The 18,075-nt window shown below is 41.1% G+C and overlaps 1 protein-coding gene across 3 annotated transcripts in view; it reads left to right on the top strand.

The window, feature by feature from the left end:
- MARCHF3 (membrane associated ring-CH-type finger 3) overlaps positions 1-16,898 on the top strand; it is a 59,728-nt gene extending 42,830 nt beyond the window's left edge. For all 3 annotated transcript variants that reach the window (XM_083884376.1, XM_083884377.1, XM_083884375.1), the window contains exons 4-5: positions 9,353-9,562; positions 13,195-16,898. In XM_083884376.1, the coding sequence (XP_083740502.1) occupies positions 9,353-9,562; positions 13,195-13,353 (369 nt within the window). In that variant the 3' untranslated portion in view covers positions 13,354-16,898. The remainder of the gene's footprint in view (positions 1-9,352; positions 9,563-13,194) is intronic.
- Positions 16,899-18,075: the final 1,177 nt, after the last annotated feature.

Genomic DNA, 18,075 nt, shown 5'->3' with positions numbered 1-18,075 from the left:
GGACATATATTTTTGTCTCAGGGAGAATCTTCTCCCTGGAAATGCACAATGTGCTGACTGTTTGATGCTCAAAACCCAACCAGAGCAGCAGTCAGTGGTAGCACAGTCTGCCAGGCAGGTCCATCCTCTCAACAATAAATTTGTGATGCTTCTTTGGTTCTTCTTTTTTTGAACTCATATTATTCTCTGCAAAAGAATTGTGTTTCCACAGTGGCAACGTGAATCAGCACTATGGCACTGATTAAAACTCTCCTTCATCATTCACAATTGTGCAAAATTCAGTTAGAGGAGTCTGAACCCTCTAGAGGACCCCTTTTACCCCATGAGAAAGGAAAAAAAGGAATCTATAATATGGTGGTTGATATGCGCAGAACTGATATTCCTTGTGACAAGACAGCCAAGGACCCCAAAAGCAGCACAGTGAAATCTCAAACTGCAGTAATTCCATTACTGACTTTTATGGACCTTCCAGCTTTATATAAGCTGCCTTTTTAATGCAGCCAATTCACAGGAAAAAAAAAAATCTGCATTAGGAATGTGTGATTTTATTCACATAGCTGCTTTTGCTGTGTTTCAGCATAAAGATTAGTCAAGCTTTATGTAAGTATTATGTATCATCTTCATTTCATTTCCACGTTGCATCTGTGTTGCTTCCACTTGGCTCAGTGCAGAAACAGCCGCAAAATGTGGCAGTAAAAATATATTTATGTGCAATAATAAAGTGTTAGGGAACAACCAGCTACAAAATAAAAATGGTATAAGAGTATTATGTGACCATATAAGTCAGGCTTGTATTTCTTGTAAGTTGCTTACATGTTTTAAACCGACCAGGATTTGGTATCTCTTAGTTCACATTTTTTTTTGGAAACAAACAGAAAGCACTTAATTAACAATACAAAGCTCATAAGCAAAACAGCATGACTAGGAGAAAAAATAAAGTCAGGATAATCACAGTAATATTGGGCAGAAATTAACTTCAGTTTTTCCCCACTGTGTTGCTGGCTATAGAGCTTATATCATTAAGGTAAAATAAATATAAAAACCTTCCAAAATGTACACCTATGCATGAAGTATTAAGATGACCTTACATTGTAAATTAAAACCTCCTAAAGCCTTACCCTGAAATATGAATTTATTTCCTGTGCAAGACTTTGAGTCACGATGTTTTTATCTGTTTGGATTATTTTAACTTATTTTTTCTCTCCACTGTTCAGTGAAGCAAATCATTAGCATTAAATCACTGTAATGAACACACACTAGATTTGCTGCTGGTAGTTTATAAAAGGATCACACCTGAAACCAGAAGGAAAATAAATAGTTCCTCAGCATAGTCACCAACCAGGAAAACTTTAATAAATCAAAGTTTGGAGGAACTGCAGCTGTCCATACTGCATATTAGGGTTGGGGGCAGATAATTAAGGTGTGTCCATCCTCCTTCTTTTCTTGACCTAAAAGGAGCAGATTAGAAGGACAAGATGGTAGAGATATTTTTGTACCTAGTTTTCTTCAGGTGTGACCAGCTTACACAGGGACTATTTGAAGCAGTCATGTAGGTTTCCAGTAGAAGTATATCTGAGTTAAAGAAAGTATATTAAAAAAAAAAAAAAAGTAATAAACTCCCCAGCACAGATTTAAAATCATAAACTCTCCAAGATACATTTTTTTGCATCTGTTTATTCATAATGGAGTGAAATCCAGAGACCAAATCAGAATGTTCTTTCTCCTTTAAAGAGAAATTAAGTAGCTGTTTTATGTTCCTTGAAGCAAGGATTTGCTACAATGCACAAATCTTTCTTATATTACTGGCAGCAAGAGTGCAAACAAAAACAACCCACTCCCCATAAAAAAAATAAAAATTTAAATTACTTGTCAGTGAATAGACTAGTTCAGACCATCACATCTGCAACTGCTCATTCCTAAATTTATAACAATCAAGGGCAAAAACTCTTGAGGAAAGTTCCCAGGAGAGAGTAACTGAACAATCAGATTTGCTTCAAGAACAAGCAAGATGGGGGAAAGATGGTGGAGTTTTCAAAGGCACATCTTCTTTTGTTTTAGATAATGGGTTTTGTGACTTTTCTTGGGACATCATTGTCCTGTAAATTAGTTCTAAACTGCCCAGTTTTCATTTATCTCTGTCCTTCCTACTGGCAGCATTTCCTAGCACTGATAGGAGACAGTCAAAGTTTACATTTTCTATGAAAATAGAAGTGGTAAGATTTATTGCATCTGTCTTTTTGTATAGCTATCAAGCATTTATTATCTATCATGTCTTTGGTTCCCATATATTTGAGCTTGTAGATCAGGACATTTACAATGCCTTGAAATAAGTACTGCCAATAGCAAGTCTGCTTTGCTTTTGTTTTAAAACGTGAAATGTGATTTTTGTTGATTTTCTTGAATGCATGTATTTGTCTGCCTAACTGGGAATACAGTTGTCCAAAACAGAATGAGAGCATTGCAAATACACACAGATAGAAAGAAAAACAGGTTTTCCACAGTTTCACAAAATCTTTTTTTTCTTGACACATCCTGAAATCATTTAACTGGTACAAGCATCTCCAGAACTATAGATTAAAAGTGGCCGGTAGGAAAACAGAACAGCAGTGAGCCAGACTAATGTTAAAAAAATTATACTATTGTGTAGTTGGACCTGCAAGAACATTTAATAGATTTTTTCTAGTGGCATTTAGCAAGCTCTGCTTTTTGTTTTCACTGCCAGAGAATTACTAATCCTTTTTTAGCAGCTGAGTATGTGTAATCCAGAAACTGGACACCACATCCATGAGCCACTATATTATTGCTGCTTGGTGGTGCAGGGGGGAAATGGGCCACTGAATAACAGAACCAATATGATTCCAGCAGAAGCTGTTTATTGTTTACATTACATGGCAGATACAGATTCTAGGTCTGCTGTCCACGTGGGCACACATCTCTGGGTTGGCTGAGCTGCTTCTTCATGAGGCAGGCACACATCCTGCAGGACATTCAGGTGGTCAAGTGTCCATCCTCATGTTGTGCTTCTCCTATCTAGGGTTTACATTTATTGCAGACAGTTTCTCAGCCTCTCTGCTCCCCTCTTTGATCCTGTTGTTTTGTCAGTAACCTTGATGAATTCCTGAGAGCTCTAATAGGAAAACTGCAGATGGTTTGATAAGATTACTCACAAGCATTTTGGCTGGTGCATCAGAATGGCCTCCTATACAGATACATTGCTACATGGTGGAGCTTTGTGTATCAGAATCAGAGGATGGTTTGGGCTGGAAGGGACATTAAAGCTCATCCAGTGTCACCCCTGCCGTGGCCAGGGGCAGGTACCACTGTCTCAGGCTGCTCCAAGCCCCATCCAGCCTGGTCTGTAACACTTCCAACAGTCCATCCATGAAATCCATCTCTCCCCAGTTTAAACAGAAGGCTGTTCTAGGAGTCCCTGTCAAAGGCTTTGCAAAACTCCAGGTCAATTACATCCGTAGCCCTTCCCTTGTCCACTGGTGTGGTCACTCCATTGGAGGAGGCCACTGGGTAGGTCAGGCAGGACTTGCCCCTAGTGATGTCATGTTGGCTGCCCCAAATCCCCTCCCTGAGCTCCACGAGCCTCAGCAGAGCTTCCAAGAGTGTCTGTCCCATCATCTCTCCAAGTACAGAGGGGAGGCTAACAGCTGGGTGCTCCCAGCACCTTCTTTTCCCCCCATGTTGAAGATAGGTTTTCCTTTCCCTTTTTTTAGTCACCTGGGATCTCATCTGGCTTCCAGGATTTTTCCAGTATCATGGACAGTGGCTTGGCAACTCCAGCAGCCAATTCTCTCAGGACTCTGGGCTCCATCCCATCAGGCTCCACAGAGCTGAGCACATCCAGGTTCCTCAGCTGGTCCTGAGCAGGACCTTCCCTTTCAGTGGCAGAGCCTTTGCTCCCCTGTGCCCATCCTGCTCCCCACCCACTCAGGGATGGGAGGAGAGGTTGCCATTGGAGACTGAGGCAAAAAAAGCTGTTGGGTACCTCAGGCTTCTCCCCATCCCCTGTCACCAGTTTGTTTACAGTGGGGGAAACACCTTCTGTGACCTTCCTTTTCTGTTCAGTGAAGCTGTAGAATGTCCTGTTACTCTCTTCCCCTTTCCACGTTCAGGTCCAGCTGCACCTTGGCCTTCCTGACCCAAACTTTCCACAACCTCTTAAAGAATTTAATCTCTAGACTCTTCCCAGGTCATCTGTCCTTGCTTTCACTGCCTGTGATGCATTTGCATCCTTCCCTTGCCTTTGGCCAGCAGGTCTCTACTGATCCATGATGGTCTCTTGCCTTCCCTGCCCAATTTCTTTTTCCTGTTTTTCAGCTACCAAATGAACCAAGGTATAAATTGAAAATTAAGTTGTGGTGTGACAGCAACAGCATGTGGTGATCTCCTCACACCAAGGAACCAATCCTAGCTGTCTGTGGTGCGATTTACCCTTTCTAGAAAACAAAATAACACAAAAATTAAAGTTGTCTCATATGCCATCTTTACAATGGAAAATGTAAATTTTCCCCTTTCAGGAACATGCAGACATAGCAAAATTTACTGGGTATTTCAAAAAGAAGCCTTGGCTCATTGAGACATCCATATTTAAAACATTCCCTGCCATTTGAGTTTTAAAGTAGGGGTTAAATAAGAGCACACTCATTTACAAACAGGCTACGATATTGGCACAATAACATTACAGAGATCAAATAATTTTGATTCCAACTCTCAAATACACAGGCATCTGTCATTGAGACCAAAGAAACATCTCTGTGAGCTGTCACCACGGCCTTTCAAATGTTTGTTTTCCTTGGCAAAACATTAACCTAGGAAAGTTTCAAGTCACCCAAAATCTTTCATGACACTGAAAACAAGCATATTTACCATTCTAGTCTGGGAGATTCTATTTTTGAGTTAAGTGTAGTTAAGCCAAGTTTCAAAACATTTTATTGAAAAATGTTAAAATTGATATTTCAAGTAAAAATAGTGTCAGAAAAAAAGCCTGCTCAGATGTAATTTTTTTGGGGATGGACAATAAATGGGAGAATGAGCCATAAATGATCCGCCTGGTCTTTAAAAATGTTCTTTATTCCAGAGAAATATTCCTTAGAAAAGAGAGGGAATATCAGCCTTTCTGTGCTTAAAGCCCAAGGCAAAATGCTCCCATTGGTGGCTGCTGGCACGAAACCAGAAACCACAGTAATTTTCAGCACTTCAGCTTGTATACAGCCTGCTTCCACCAGGACTCACTGCCGAGCCATCAGCGTGAAAATGACAAAATGATCTGATAAGTTTTGATGTGCAATGAGCTATTTTTTGCTCAAAGGACAATGCATTTCAGGGAGATAATTCCTTCCTGTCCTCTCCCCTCAGCTTTGTGGTGTAACTCCAGTAAGGTTTAAAATCACTTCTCCAAGGAAAATGTACTGAACCAGAAGGGGCTCTCCAGCAGAAACAGATTGTAGCCTTAGGATCTGATCAGGAAAAACAGTGTGCACACACTTTACTTTTACATTTGTGAGTCATCTAATTGAAGTTAGACCTGTAGAGATGAGTACTTCCAGGATTTGGCCTTTGGCAGTGGTGAGGCAGCTCCGAATTGTGGAGGTGTTTTGCAGCACTGCTCTGCTGGCAGCTCATTTTGGTTAGGATAGATAAATTCAGAGAGCCTGAGCCTCTCCAGGGTGTTCTGGTCCTTGGCTTCTGCTTGCTCCAATGATTTCCTTCTCCAATTTCAACTCTGCCTTGTGAAGTGGCTGCAGCAAATCTTTCTGTGTGTATTATGTGTGTGGGGTGGAGGAGTCCCAGGTGTGTTCACAATATTTTGTCAAGTGGAATGCAGTACATCAAAAATCTCTTCCAGGATGTAAGCAAGTTCCTTCTCAAAACTGTGTCAGCTTTTAAGGGTTTTAGCCTCAGCTGCTCTTCTTGGGAGGCTGCTCCAGAGCTGGATCCTCTGAAGGAAGGGGATTTTTTTTTTTTCCTGATTCTTATCCTAAATTTATTCAAGGACAACTATTATCCATCTGTTCTTATGCCAACCTTGTCCCTTACCTTAAGTCACACTTTTACTTCACTGATGGGGCCCTTCAATTCTCCCTTCTGGCTTTCCTCAAGATGCATTTAGAGAGTAACTTTGTTAAGATCAGTGTTTACCCCCATCTCTCTGAGGTGCTGGATTCTCAAAGGGTCTCTTGGCTTGTCTCAGCCATGAGCCAGGACTGGGTTTTGCATCAGGTGCTCTGCTTAAAGTTCTTGAAAAATCATTTGCTGCCATTGCTGAAGTCATTTAATGTCTTATAACTCCAGCTCCAGCTAACTGTGGATCAGGAACACGGAACACTAATCACTTTCAGACTGCACTTCACAAAATGCCAGGCAGGCCAGCATTTTACTTCAAACATAACCCTTTTTATAACCTTTTCTCCTTTTCTTTCTTTTTTTTTTTTTTTTCCTGCTCCCCTAAATGGAAATTATCACCCTGAGAGTCTCAATTTATTGCAGAAATAATTGGGCACATTGACACATTTTAATAGGGCAGATTTCAGAGTGTCACAGTGCAGATCTGACAGCTTCTGGCCTTACATCTCATTCTTGGCCAGCAGGGTAGTCCATACCATATTGCCACAGTAATTAATCAGCTCAGGGCTTAGTTAGGATCCCTGTCTGGGTATCAGTTGCACAAAAGGATTTGCTGACTTAGCATTTTAACTATAAAGTAACTTGACTGTGCCTATTCCATGCCCCAAACAAATGAATGAACCTAGAAAAAGAAGCAGATTTAGAAGCAGGTGTGCACTACTCCAGGAGAAAAATAAGTGCTGTGGCTGAAATCTGTACAACCACTGAAATTGCTTAATCTTTGCTTTTGACTTATATTTCAGACCTAATTGAAAATAAATCATTCTGGCTTTTTGAGGTTAGACCGTAAAATTGTGATGTCTTTATTTATTATTTAATACTACTCTTGCCTGCCACAGCTTCATCTAATATTTGAATTTCTTGGGTTTGACTCTGTGTGCCATAAGGAGCAGGGGCCATCAGCCTGTGAAGCAGCTGCACACCATTTTAATCTGCTCAAACTTTCAATCAGGCTTGATGGCACAGTAAAAAGTCCTGTCTTAATTCAGGTGCACTGCACTGTGACAGTCACAGGATGGGGATAACAGCACATGCCTTGACATATGTGCTCCTTCCCCTGCCTTGACACGTGTTCCTCCTTGCTCAGAACTAGGAACTATTTCTTGCACTACCTGAGCTGCATGGGTGCCAAAATTATGAAATCTGTCATGGGAAACTGGTGAACACCTGCAATTCCTCTTGAGGTCAAGGAGAAGCATACAAATGCCTGGCATTTATCCTCCAGGTCACATTTTAAACAAGTACTTTTTACGAGATGTTTTTTGCAGTCTTCAAAACCTTTAAAGGCACTATCTCTATCAGGTGCTTTCAGTTCCTCTTGTTTTCTTGGTGGTTTCACATTGCAGGGACTCCTGGAAATGGAGCAAGGGGAAGGTTGCAATCACTCCTGTTCAGATGCAACCAGATGTAACCTGGAACTGTTGTGCATAAACCCTTAGGGGTTTTTTTAAGTAAATGGATTGAAAGCTCCAAGGAAAGTAGTGAGACTTTTACTCACTTTTTGGCATTCTCTTTAAAGCTACAGTAAATTAAATAGATGTTCAAATGTAAATGTCTGTCCCCTTATTTTGCACAAGCTCTGCTGAAGAAAACTCTGCTTTCAGCCTATTGCTGTTCTCCCCCTCCTAATGATGGGGTGGAGGGGTGAGGAAATGGCTGTGTGGGGGCTTAGCTGCTTGTTGGAGTAAACCACAGCTGGTTACTATCCTTCCTGGAAAAGGAGAGGAAAAAAACACTGTTGAATCTCCCTCTTTAACTGGCCCCTTCCCCTACAACTTCTTGCTCATAGTAACACATAGCTGGTTTAAAGAACTTTGCAATTCCTTAACATTTCAGAAGTATTCAAGCAAGTTAAAAGCCTACATCCTGCAAAACAAAGTTTATTAATATACTTTTTGTGTTCTAAATTCCTGAGTTGTACTTGAGACAGCTTGGAGAAATAATAGGACCAAAGTGTTTAGGGATGCACAAGCTTCATCTGGTTCTGCTTGCCTGAAGAACCCCTAAAAGGATGCTGCAGAGCAGGTTTGACCAAACCACAGCTCATGTTGGCAAAAAATTACAGGGCTGGGTAGTTGTCCTGTTCAAATATTGACTTGTATGACAAGGTGTGGTGTGGTTTTTTTGGGTTTTATTTTTTTTTTTTAATTAAAAGGCCTCAATGTACTGTTGTAGGAACTTCTTTCACCTCTGCTATCTCAAATCCTGTTTATAGAAATATGGGTGTGTGGGCTTGATAGCTGTTCAATCCTAACCTTTGCTTCAGCAGCTGACTTTCAGGCACTCTGTTTCTCAAGATTAATACCCTCTTAATAAAAATAACCTTGTGTGCATTGAACTCTGCTTAAATGTGAGTATCTGAAAACAAGTTGAAAATGGCTTTGCAAATGTTATGAGCAGTTTGCAAAAAAAAAAAAAAATCCAAAAATAGCATGGAAAATGTTAAAACATTTTCTGCACGCTCATTTACACATTAAGAAGGGAGTTTTTCAAAGAAGCCAGTGGTGAATAGGGGCTGCACTACGTAAAACACTTCCCAATGCAGCCTTTACCACAGCTGAATAACTGATATGGTGGGTACAGAAAGAGATGGACACCAGCAGGAAGCAAGAGGGAGAAATTCAGGTCTCTTGTGTTGTCTAAAAACAAAGAAAAACCTTGCAAACAATATTGAGTGGAAAGGTGAAAAGCACTTCTTTAATGAAAGCTTTCAGGTGCACAAAGTACAGGCATGCACGTGAGCCATACAGGATTTCTACAACTTTAATAAGATTAAATAATTAGTATATCTGTAATTAATTAGTATCTCCAGCAGGTCCTTCCAATAAGAGACCAGTTGCCCCAGAGTCTGTCCCTTGAATTTGGTCCAGGGGGTTGTTTGCCCTATATTTTGTTACACCTCTCAAATTCTGGTGAAAAACAAGGTATCCTGGTTAGACATTCTCTTTTTGAGAATGAGACTAAACAGAATGTCAAGAGCATGTTAGAAATGGTTGGCTTATTATTCTGAAATGTGAGAGAGGGCAGAAAAAGTACTAGGAAATATACAGCTATATATCAAAAATCTACAGATACATGAGAGGCATCCCTAGGGACACCGAAAGCTGCGTCCTGCACGTGCTCCATGTTCAGTCCTCAAAGGGATGGGTTTGTGCTTTGAGTTGAGGCTAAAACATCCTCCCTGTGCTGACACTTGCCTTGTCTGTTCTGCCTGCAGTGGCTGAGGAACCCGGACCCCCAGCATGAGAAGAGGACTCTCTTTGGGGACGTGGTGTGCTTTTTGTTCATCACCCCACTGGCGACTGTCTCCGGCTGGCTGTGCCTGCGAGGAGCCATGGACCACCTGCACTTTAGCAGTAGGCTGGAAGCTGTTGGCCTCATTGCACTCACTGTGGCACTCTTCACTATTTACCTCTTTTGGACCCTGGTAAGTATCAGGACGTTTATTTTAACTCACAGGAAAAAGGGAAAGAGAAAACGGGAACATTAATCACACAGAGTGTTCTAGACCATTGCATGGAGCATTGCTTCTGCTGGCCCCCTGTGCTGGGAAGTGCAAACTGCACCTGCAAGAAACCTCTTGTTTCCACACCATTCAAGTTTCCTGGAACACCAGACAGACAGTTTGCTTCTGGGTAAGGATCCTCAAATCCCAAACACCAGTGGGGACAGCAGGAGGGAGACAGGGAAGTAGCTTGGAGGAGTCCAAGACAGATGCTGCAGGGGGGAATTTCATCCCATGTGATGTGCAAAGGGTGAAGGCACACACAACACACATACACAAAAGATTTAGCTGAACAAATTGGCTGCCACAAGGGATTCAGATTTTATTCTTATGCAGCATCTTGCCAATTTTACAATTTAAAAGTGTTGGATGTGGGGGAAGTCCACAGCAGAACACGCACGTGCCCAGGTCTGTAAAAACAGAGCTGCCTTTGAGGGCAGGTTAAGTTGCATCCTGCACCCCCGCCGGAGTCACTCACATGCCAATTCATCCTGAGAGCCACTTGTTCTGTGTCAAGTTGTTGAACTGAGATAATTTACTGGCCCCAGGGCACTGGCAGGCAATTGGCCCAACAGAAATGAGAGGAGCACAGGGGACAGCTGCCAAAATGGGTGTTAATCAACTCATGAGTAGCAGTTCACTGAAAAGCTCAGGTTAATGCTGTGTTTGACATTTCACACCTCTTTCTGTGGAGTGGGAAGGGCAGGGTGGGTGCAGAGGCGGAGCACTCACAGCAATGCACTCAGATAGTGCCAGGCTGTGCTGCTGGGACTGGAAAAGCCCAACCTGCCCATGGTGCTGGCATGGCCACATCCCACAGGGCCAGTACACAGCTCTGCCCCTCACTGAGTTGGCCACTCTACAGCCCAGACCCCTTCCAGCAGATTTGGACCCATGTAAGTTGCTGAGGAGGTGGCACTTTAAAAAAAACTGCATTGGTAGAGCAAGAAAGCCCCTGTGCTGAGCCCTGAGGAAAAGAGGGTGTGAGGGGTACACAAAAATCCCACACTTCCTCACAAGTATCTCCAAGAGAGCTGTGAAAGGGAACCCTGTCTCACCCATAGAGGAATGCAGGCAGTGAGTGCTCAGTAGGAGGGAAAGCTCAGAGTTTTGCTTCAGCCTTGTGCAGTTCATCTTTTTGTTCTTTCTGCTTTTCTGTGAAGCAGCAGCACTCTCCTGAGACAGGCCATGTACTCCAGCAGTGAGGCCACAATTCTTTTCCTGCAGTGCTGGGTGTAGATGTGCCTGGCAGGTATGCAAACAAATATTGTTCAATTTTCCTTTGTGTATGGCTGTCTTAGAAACCAAAATGCTGAATGATTTACCTAACACACTTAATTCACCATCACCAAAATTGTTGGAAGTGGCAAAAGGCATTTTTTCAGGTGGATTTAATTAGCTATGATACATGGACTTATCCAACCTTGCTTATTGAGACTACTGCAGCATCTCAGCTTTGGTCCCTATCCCTGATTATTGCATTTGCAGAGTAAGAGGCAAAAATCCCTTCTATTCACTTCATGAATTTTACCCCTTCAAATGCACACAGATAAATGTGCTACTGGCTCTTGGAGAACATGATAGCAATAGTGAGCAAATGATGCAAATGCTTACCTTGGTTGATTTAACTGAAATTCAGTATCTTTGATGTTCACTCAGTTGTGGACAGCTGTAATTCCACTCTGAATTGTTATTTAGGGCAGTAGGAGATGGATGGGCTAAGGAAGCACTGTGTTCACCTGAGAAGGGGAAGGCAGGAAAGGCCTTTAGGGAACTGAATCACCAAATGATTGAAGCTGGGAGGCAAAATAACCCTCCCTTCAGTGATGTAGGAAAGCCCTAGCCTGGGTTTGCCTTTCTGGAGGGATCTAGGCTGACCTTGTTGTGCAGGAAGGAATGGTCCTACACACAGAAGTGTTAATTTTATCGAATTCTTCAGCAGCACATGTCTTGTTGCTTTTGGAAGTGGGAGAATCCTGTTACATAGCTATGGCTGTGCAGGGAATAGGTTCAGTGCTGCGGGGTAAATTACACACAAGATGATACAATATTCCTTTAGGTCCTGGGGAAATTAAGAGAACTAAAACTTCATTTTACTTCCAGTAAATCAGCTTTCCTTCTCTGGAGGCAAAAGCTGGCGTACAGATTATTTACACGCCACAGTTATCCCAGTGAGCAGTGAACAGGAGGGATGCTATTTTTAGCATCCCAGAAGCTGTTTTATCCCTCCCTCATAAACAGGCAAGTTATCCATAAAACACTGTTGCTTTTTACTCTGTACTTTTAACAAACACCTAAAAAGGTCCTCCCAAGAAGAAAGATCCAGACACACAAAGGAGATTTGTGCTTCAACAAAGAATTCAGTGCCACACTTTGCTTTCTCTTGTATAACATACCTACTTGGTTTAAGAATGCAGCTGTTACTCAAAGAATCTCATGTTCTGCTGCTTGAAAACCCAACCTGAACTCCAGTTCACTCTCCTGAAGCTATCACTGCATTTTACAGGGCATCCACTTTTGCAGATGTTGGGGTGTTTTTACTCTCCTCACTACTCCAAGTGATTTCTGCTGCTCCTGCAGTATCTTTTGAGAGTGAATTTCTCATATTCCTTCATACACACTGCTCCACAGAAATAGAAGATGCAGGATGCTTTCCTTCATGGGGAGGAGAGGAGGTTGAAAGTTGGGGGAATCAATCTGAAGAGCTGTCTTTGCAAAACTGCTTAGTAAACCAAAGCTTTATAGGTTCCCCTAGACAGCTGTAAAAAGATCTAATTTTAAAAAGTATTTTTTAGCCCTTATATGATATCACTGAAAGGTACATTTCGTTAGTTAAAAGCACCCTTTTTGCAGTAAGGAAAGGATACAGTGCATGGGTCAACTCCTGCCCACAGCTCAAGAACAAAACAATCATCACTTGGCACATTTCTCTCAAAACTAACAGTTTGTTGATAGTTTTTGTTGGTTTTGTTTTTTAAACTACACATATACATCCTCTTACACAGCTACAACTCTAACAACGTTTGGCTGCCACTGAATCAAGTTGTAAACTATTTTTTTAAAAACATGGGGCTGAGCTATCTTGCATCACCACAGCACACATTTCTCTTCCACAATAAAGCTGAAATTATCTGATAGCAACAACAACAAAAAATTCAGACAATCTAAATTGAGACACGTTGTCAGCTCATTGCCTCTGTGCAAGCCCAACTTGATGCATTCAGCAGTAAAGCAGTACATCTGCCTGCAATTACTGTCAGTTTACCAACCTGAAGCAAGACAGGATATCCCAAATTCTCATTCCGTGTGTACCAACAGCTGTTGTGAAAGGCAGAGGCAGGATGTCTGATTTTTCAGGCTGTGAAAAAGGGCGATGAGAGGTGAAATAGGCACAGACTGCTTTTCTCCTCTGCTGTGCCAACTTGGGGCATGGTCGGTCACTCTTTTCAGTAATTTTCACCCATTTTTTCCCACTGTAAGGTATTTGGAGCTCCAGCTGACTCCTTGCAGGGTGGCAGTGACTGAAGGCAGCTCGTGTCCCTTCTTGTCCCCAGGTGTCCTTCAGGTACCACTGCCGGCTGTACCACGAGTGGCGTCGGAACAATCAGCGGGTGATCCTCCTCATCCCAAAATCTGCCAACGTCCCCTCCACCCAGCAGGCCCTGCTGGGCCTGCAGCCCCTCAAAAGGAGCTCCAAGGAGACAATTGTGTGATTTGGGGTGGAGCTGTACACTAAAGATGTTTTTGTCTCAGATTCATCGCGATTGGGCAGCGTCCAGCACCCAGGAATGTGCAATTTGAATTTAGAGACTGACTGCAGAGGGATAAGTCACAGTCAGAATTCAAGTCATGGATGCTGCAATCATTTGTGGCATTTGCTAAGCTGCCAAACGTGTTTAGTTAGCAGGGACCCTATGGATTCTGCATATATGTTAATTGTTGCATCATCGAGTGATGCAAACTTTTGTTATTGTTTAAAGTATTAAACTATGGTAATTAACAATGCAAAACAGGTTTAAAAAGTGCTTTGCTTTCATGATTTCTTGTTCCTACAGTACTGTTTCTTTAGGCAGCTGGACAGCAACCAGTATTTTTTCTGCTTCCTAAACCACAGCAATGGTATTTCCTCATTTGATTTTATCTGCAGGTCCATTATACCAATGTTTTGATTATTAAAATTTGTGTGTAATGAGCTCTACAAATTGGCACATTTTTAAAATGCTACAAAGTGATTAGAAAATTGTATTACTCATTTCCTACTTGGCAGGCAATGTGTGACAGGAAGATTCTTCTTATTAATCTAGCATGCACAAGACAAAAATTAGACATATTGAAATAAACTTTCTATCAAAAGTATTACAGTACGTAGCACTCAGGAGAAAAAAAGAAATTGTACTTTTCCATGAAGAAGCACCACATTCCTCAGTGAAGTGCACATTATACTGGTGTGAACTCAAACTTAGCCAATTTATCCTGCATTTACACCAGGCTGAATTTAACTCTACTGCTTACTTTTGTATAGGGAAAGCTCAGCATACATAATGAATGAGATCATCAGATAAGTTTTAGGAAGGAAGGACTCGTTTTGCATGAACAACAGCATTATTTTAAAGCAGCAGAAACTCTAGCCTGACAGGTAGGACTTGGCAGAGTGTGTGCAAATCCTGACCTCTCGTGGTAGCACTGAGACAAAAAAAAAAAAAGATTTGAAAAATACATAATACAATCTTCTATGGTGACCAAATTTTATTTCGAGTGTAAAAATCAGAACTTATTCCTGGGTGACTTTATCTGCTTCCCCTTGGCTTTATGCCCAATTCATTCAGCCATTCTCCACTCCCAGAAGAGAAACACTTATGTAGACAGACTTATTTTAAATAACTACACAAAATCTTATTACCAAATGCTGCTAGAATTAGAAATCGATACAGAGCCCTGCTGAACAGATAAATTTCTTAGAATTCAGCATGGATGATGATACCACCATGTGCTTTGTTTTCCAAATGCTGGAGGAAATGGGAATCAAAAGGAAGACATAGCAGGAAGGCTAATAATTTGTTATTCATAAAGTTCAAGATATTATGGGTATTTACCATCAAACAAGAAATTATTTGATGTTTTGTGTGAGCTCTGTGGGGGAAAAAAAGCTTAGCACACAAAGCCAAATCTGTTAAATTTCTTTATTCTATCTGTGGACCAGTCTAGCTGTGAGCATGTTATTTAACTATGTCCTTTGTAACTGTCAGTCATGGGGATAGGAGAATCATGGGGATATAAAGCAATAACAGCCTCATTCCAACAGAAAGGTACTTACACAATAAGCCAAGGTGTGTAGGAAAATCATGAACCTGCAGATCTGTACTCATCAGTCTGACAAGGCTGGGGTTGCTCATGTTTGGCTCTGTATAACTGCTTCTCTTCCAGAGAAAACTATATAAGGCTCTGAAGATAACACAATCTCTGTGATAGCCTAAAACCTGTAGTGTTTTATTTATTTTTTTATAGATACCTCTTCCCAAAGGTAAATAACTATTTGGAATGCAGACTAAACATCCACTTAAGCAGAATTCCAGATTAAAAAAAAAAAAAATCTGCTGGCCAGGGGCAAAAAAATAAAGCAAATCTAGCTGGGTCAGGATGTTGTCAGTGTTTTAATGCCTAAATACATACTGTAGATAAGCTTTCTTCAGAACTTTATTACTGCTCTTGAATTCTTTGGAAGAATGTTATTCTTAGTGAGTTCTATTGTTGGTTTTGCCTCATGAAACCAAAAATCAGAGTGATAAGAGAATTAAGTGGCCAAATATTCAGGGAAATACTTATTCAAGTGAAGCTGCAAGGTCTATGCACAGAGATCAGCACAGCGACTTGGCCCACCTCATCTGTTATTTCAGCTGTTTTTTGTGTGTTTTTTTTTTTTTTTTTTTTAATGTGTCTGTAAATGCATCTTTATCTACCTGAAGAAGGCATACTGAAGCAGACAGAGAGAAAAAGTATGGTTTAGTCATGTATGTGCTAAACTGGACCAGTTTCTGTGCTTGATGCAGCAGCACAGCAAAATCATCTGGTGAAGTCACCAGCAGTAGTGTCTTATGGATTTTCTTGAGGAAAAAAACCTGTCAGGAAAGATTACCATTGCATTAAGTCCATGAAAAAGAAGCATACTTCTTCCTTGTTTTTCCTAAAACAGAAGAACTGGGAGGTGAGAGATATGACTTCTTAATCCCACTTCTGCTGTAAAGATTTCCAGACAGGAGGGTCTGTCAGATGGGAGTTGATTTTTCTTCCATGAGTTGATGCTGTAGATGCCACACCAAGCCCAAATTTCCATTAAAAAAAATGGAGCATTACAGCAAATATTGTACAACAGCAGCAACACTCATTCCTGTCTGAATAGAAGTGAAAGACAAAATTAACCACAGACACCACAACCAGCACAGCTCCTGGCAGTACAGTGACACCTTTGTTATGCTCTCCTTAAAAAAACAAATTAATTTAAGAACATAATTAGTGACAGGATGAGTGATCACCTTATTTTTTTAAATGGCACTCAACTTCACTCTCAGCAACTTTATGCTTTCTTCTCATGCAGCTGACCTTGTCATTTGCATTCCTTTTCCAAGTAAGTTGTTACATAGAAAGAACAGTATTCAGGAGTATTTCAGCCAGTATTTTAAGTTGCAAAGGATAAAAGCAGCCTGTTCTGATTCAGTGTGATGCAAAAGGAGGACATTTTACTTTTTTTACAGTCTTTTCCCTGCAGGAGTTGTCTATCACATTACTTAAAGATTTAGAAACACCCCAGCTTTCTGTTCAGCTGGAAGGAAGTCACAACAAAAGCAGTAATTAAAGATACTTCAGTTTTTGGTGTTGTTAAAGGGTTTTTTTCGGTACTCAACTGATCAGTTCTGCCAGACTGAGACCTCACAATGTCATTCACTTTTCATTTATTTAAAGCAGCTTTGCACCAATACAAAGTCACACAGGGCAAAGTGACAACTCTGCATAAAGGGACCCGGAGCCAATATATGCAACTGGCCTTTGATGCAATGGGTGTATCAGAAAGAGGTATGAGAACAGATACCGGGACAGAAGACTAATGCACTAAGAGAGCTAAAGAAGCTCTTTGAAAAAAAACCCACAAACCTGTTAATAATTAAATATCTTTACTTGTTACTTTCTGTGAGACGGCGCTTCATTTAACACAGAACTGGTTATTAAAGAAGCATTTTCCTTGCAAGCAGAACTGAGCCCTGCCTCTTTACTGCCAACTATTGGGTATTCAGCAGTATCTTTAAAAACTACAATGCACACTCATAGAATCACACCGTTTTTAAGGTTAAAAAAGATGCATTGAGTCAACCACTGACCCAGCACTACCGTGTTGACCACAAACCATATCCCCAGTGCCACATACACAGGTTTCTTGAACACTCCCAGGGATGGTCATTCCACTCCTTCAGTGAAGAAAGTTTTCCTAATACACAGTTTAAACCTTGCCTGGAGCTGCAGGGGGCTGTTGTGACCCAAGGGCAGGACCCAGCACTTCCCCTGGTTGTACCTCACCCCACTGGCCTCGTGCCACGGATCCAGCCTGTCCAAACCCCTCTGCAGAGCCCTCCTGCCCTCCAGCAGATCCACACTCCAATTTAGTGTTATCTGGAAATCTACTGAGAGAACACTCCAGATCAATAAAGATAAATAATAATCAGAGCTCATCCCAACACTGTATGCAGCGATGATGCCTCACTAATCCCCTTGTGTTATTCCACATTTCAAGCTTAGTTTCACATGCATTTCCATGAAACAGCTTTTTCAAAAATCAAGAGTCACATCTTTTAGTCCTTAACCTGCTTTCCAGTCTTAAATCTTTTGCTGACAACCACTCCACACCTGCTTGTGGCAAGGCTACAAAACACCTGTTCTCCCTTTACTGTTGTTGAAAGGTTACAGAACTGATGGGAATTTTCTTTATTCTAAGTGCACCAAATACTTTATCAAAAAAACTTGTCAAAATAGAGAATAAATGTTGATATTCTATGTACTACATGCCCTTAGGAGCAACAACAAAACACACCACCCTCAAAAACAAGATGCTGCAGTTGCAGGGGAAACCAATGTCACAGTTCCATTCTATGGCTTCTATTATTATGCAGAAAGTAAGACTTGCTTGCCAGTAATAATATTTTTTGTTCTCAAAGTGCAGAACAGCTAGGAAAACTCACATCCAATAGTTAATTTTTAATTCTTAAAATTCCAATTTTTAATTTTTATTTTTAGAATTCTATCAATCAATCAGCTTAAGCTGAAATGTGCCTTCCTTTATAGGAGCCCCAAATGCAGCTTTTCTTTGGGGTTAATCACACTGTGTTTTTATCACACAGAAATCCTGTATTTATGCAAACCTGCTAAAAAGAAACCAGATCAGCAAAAGG

The sequence above is a fragment of the Zosterops lateralis genome, assembly GCF_965231275.1.
Source record: "Zosterops lateralis genome assembly, chromosome: Z".
Taxonomy (NCBI): domain Eukaryota; kingdom Metazoa; phylum Chordata; class Aves; order Passeriformes; family Zosteropidae; genus Zosterops; species Zosterops lateralis.
This window is presented reverse-complemented; position numbering and strand designations above follow the sequence as displayed.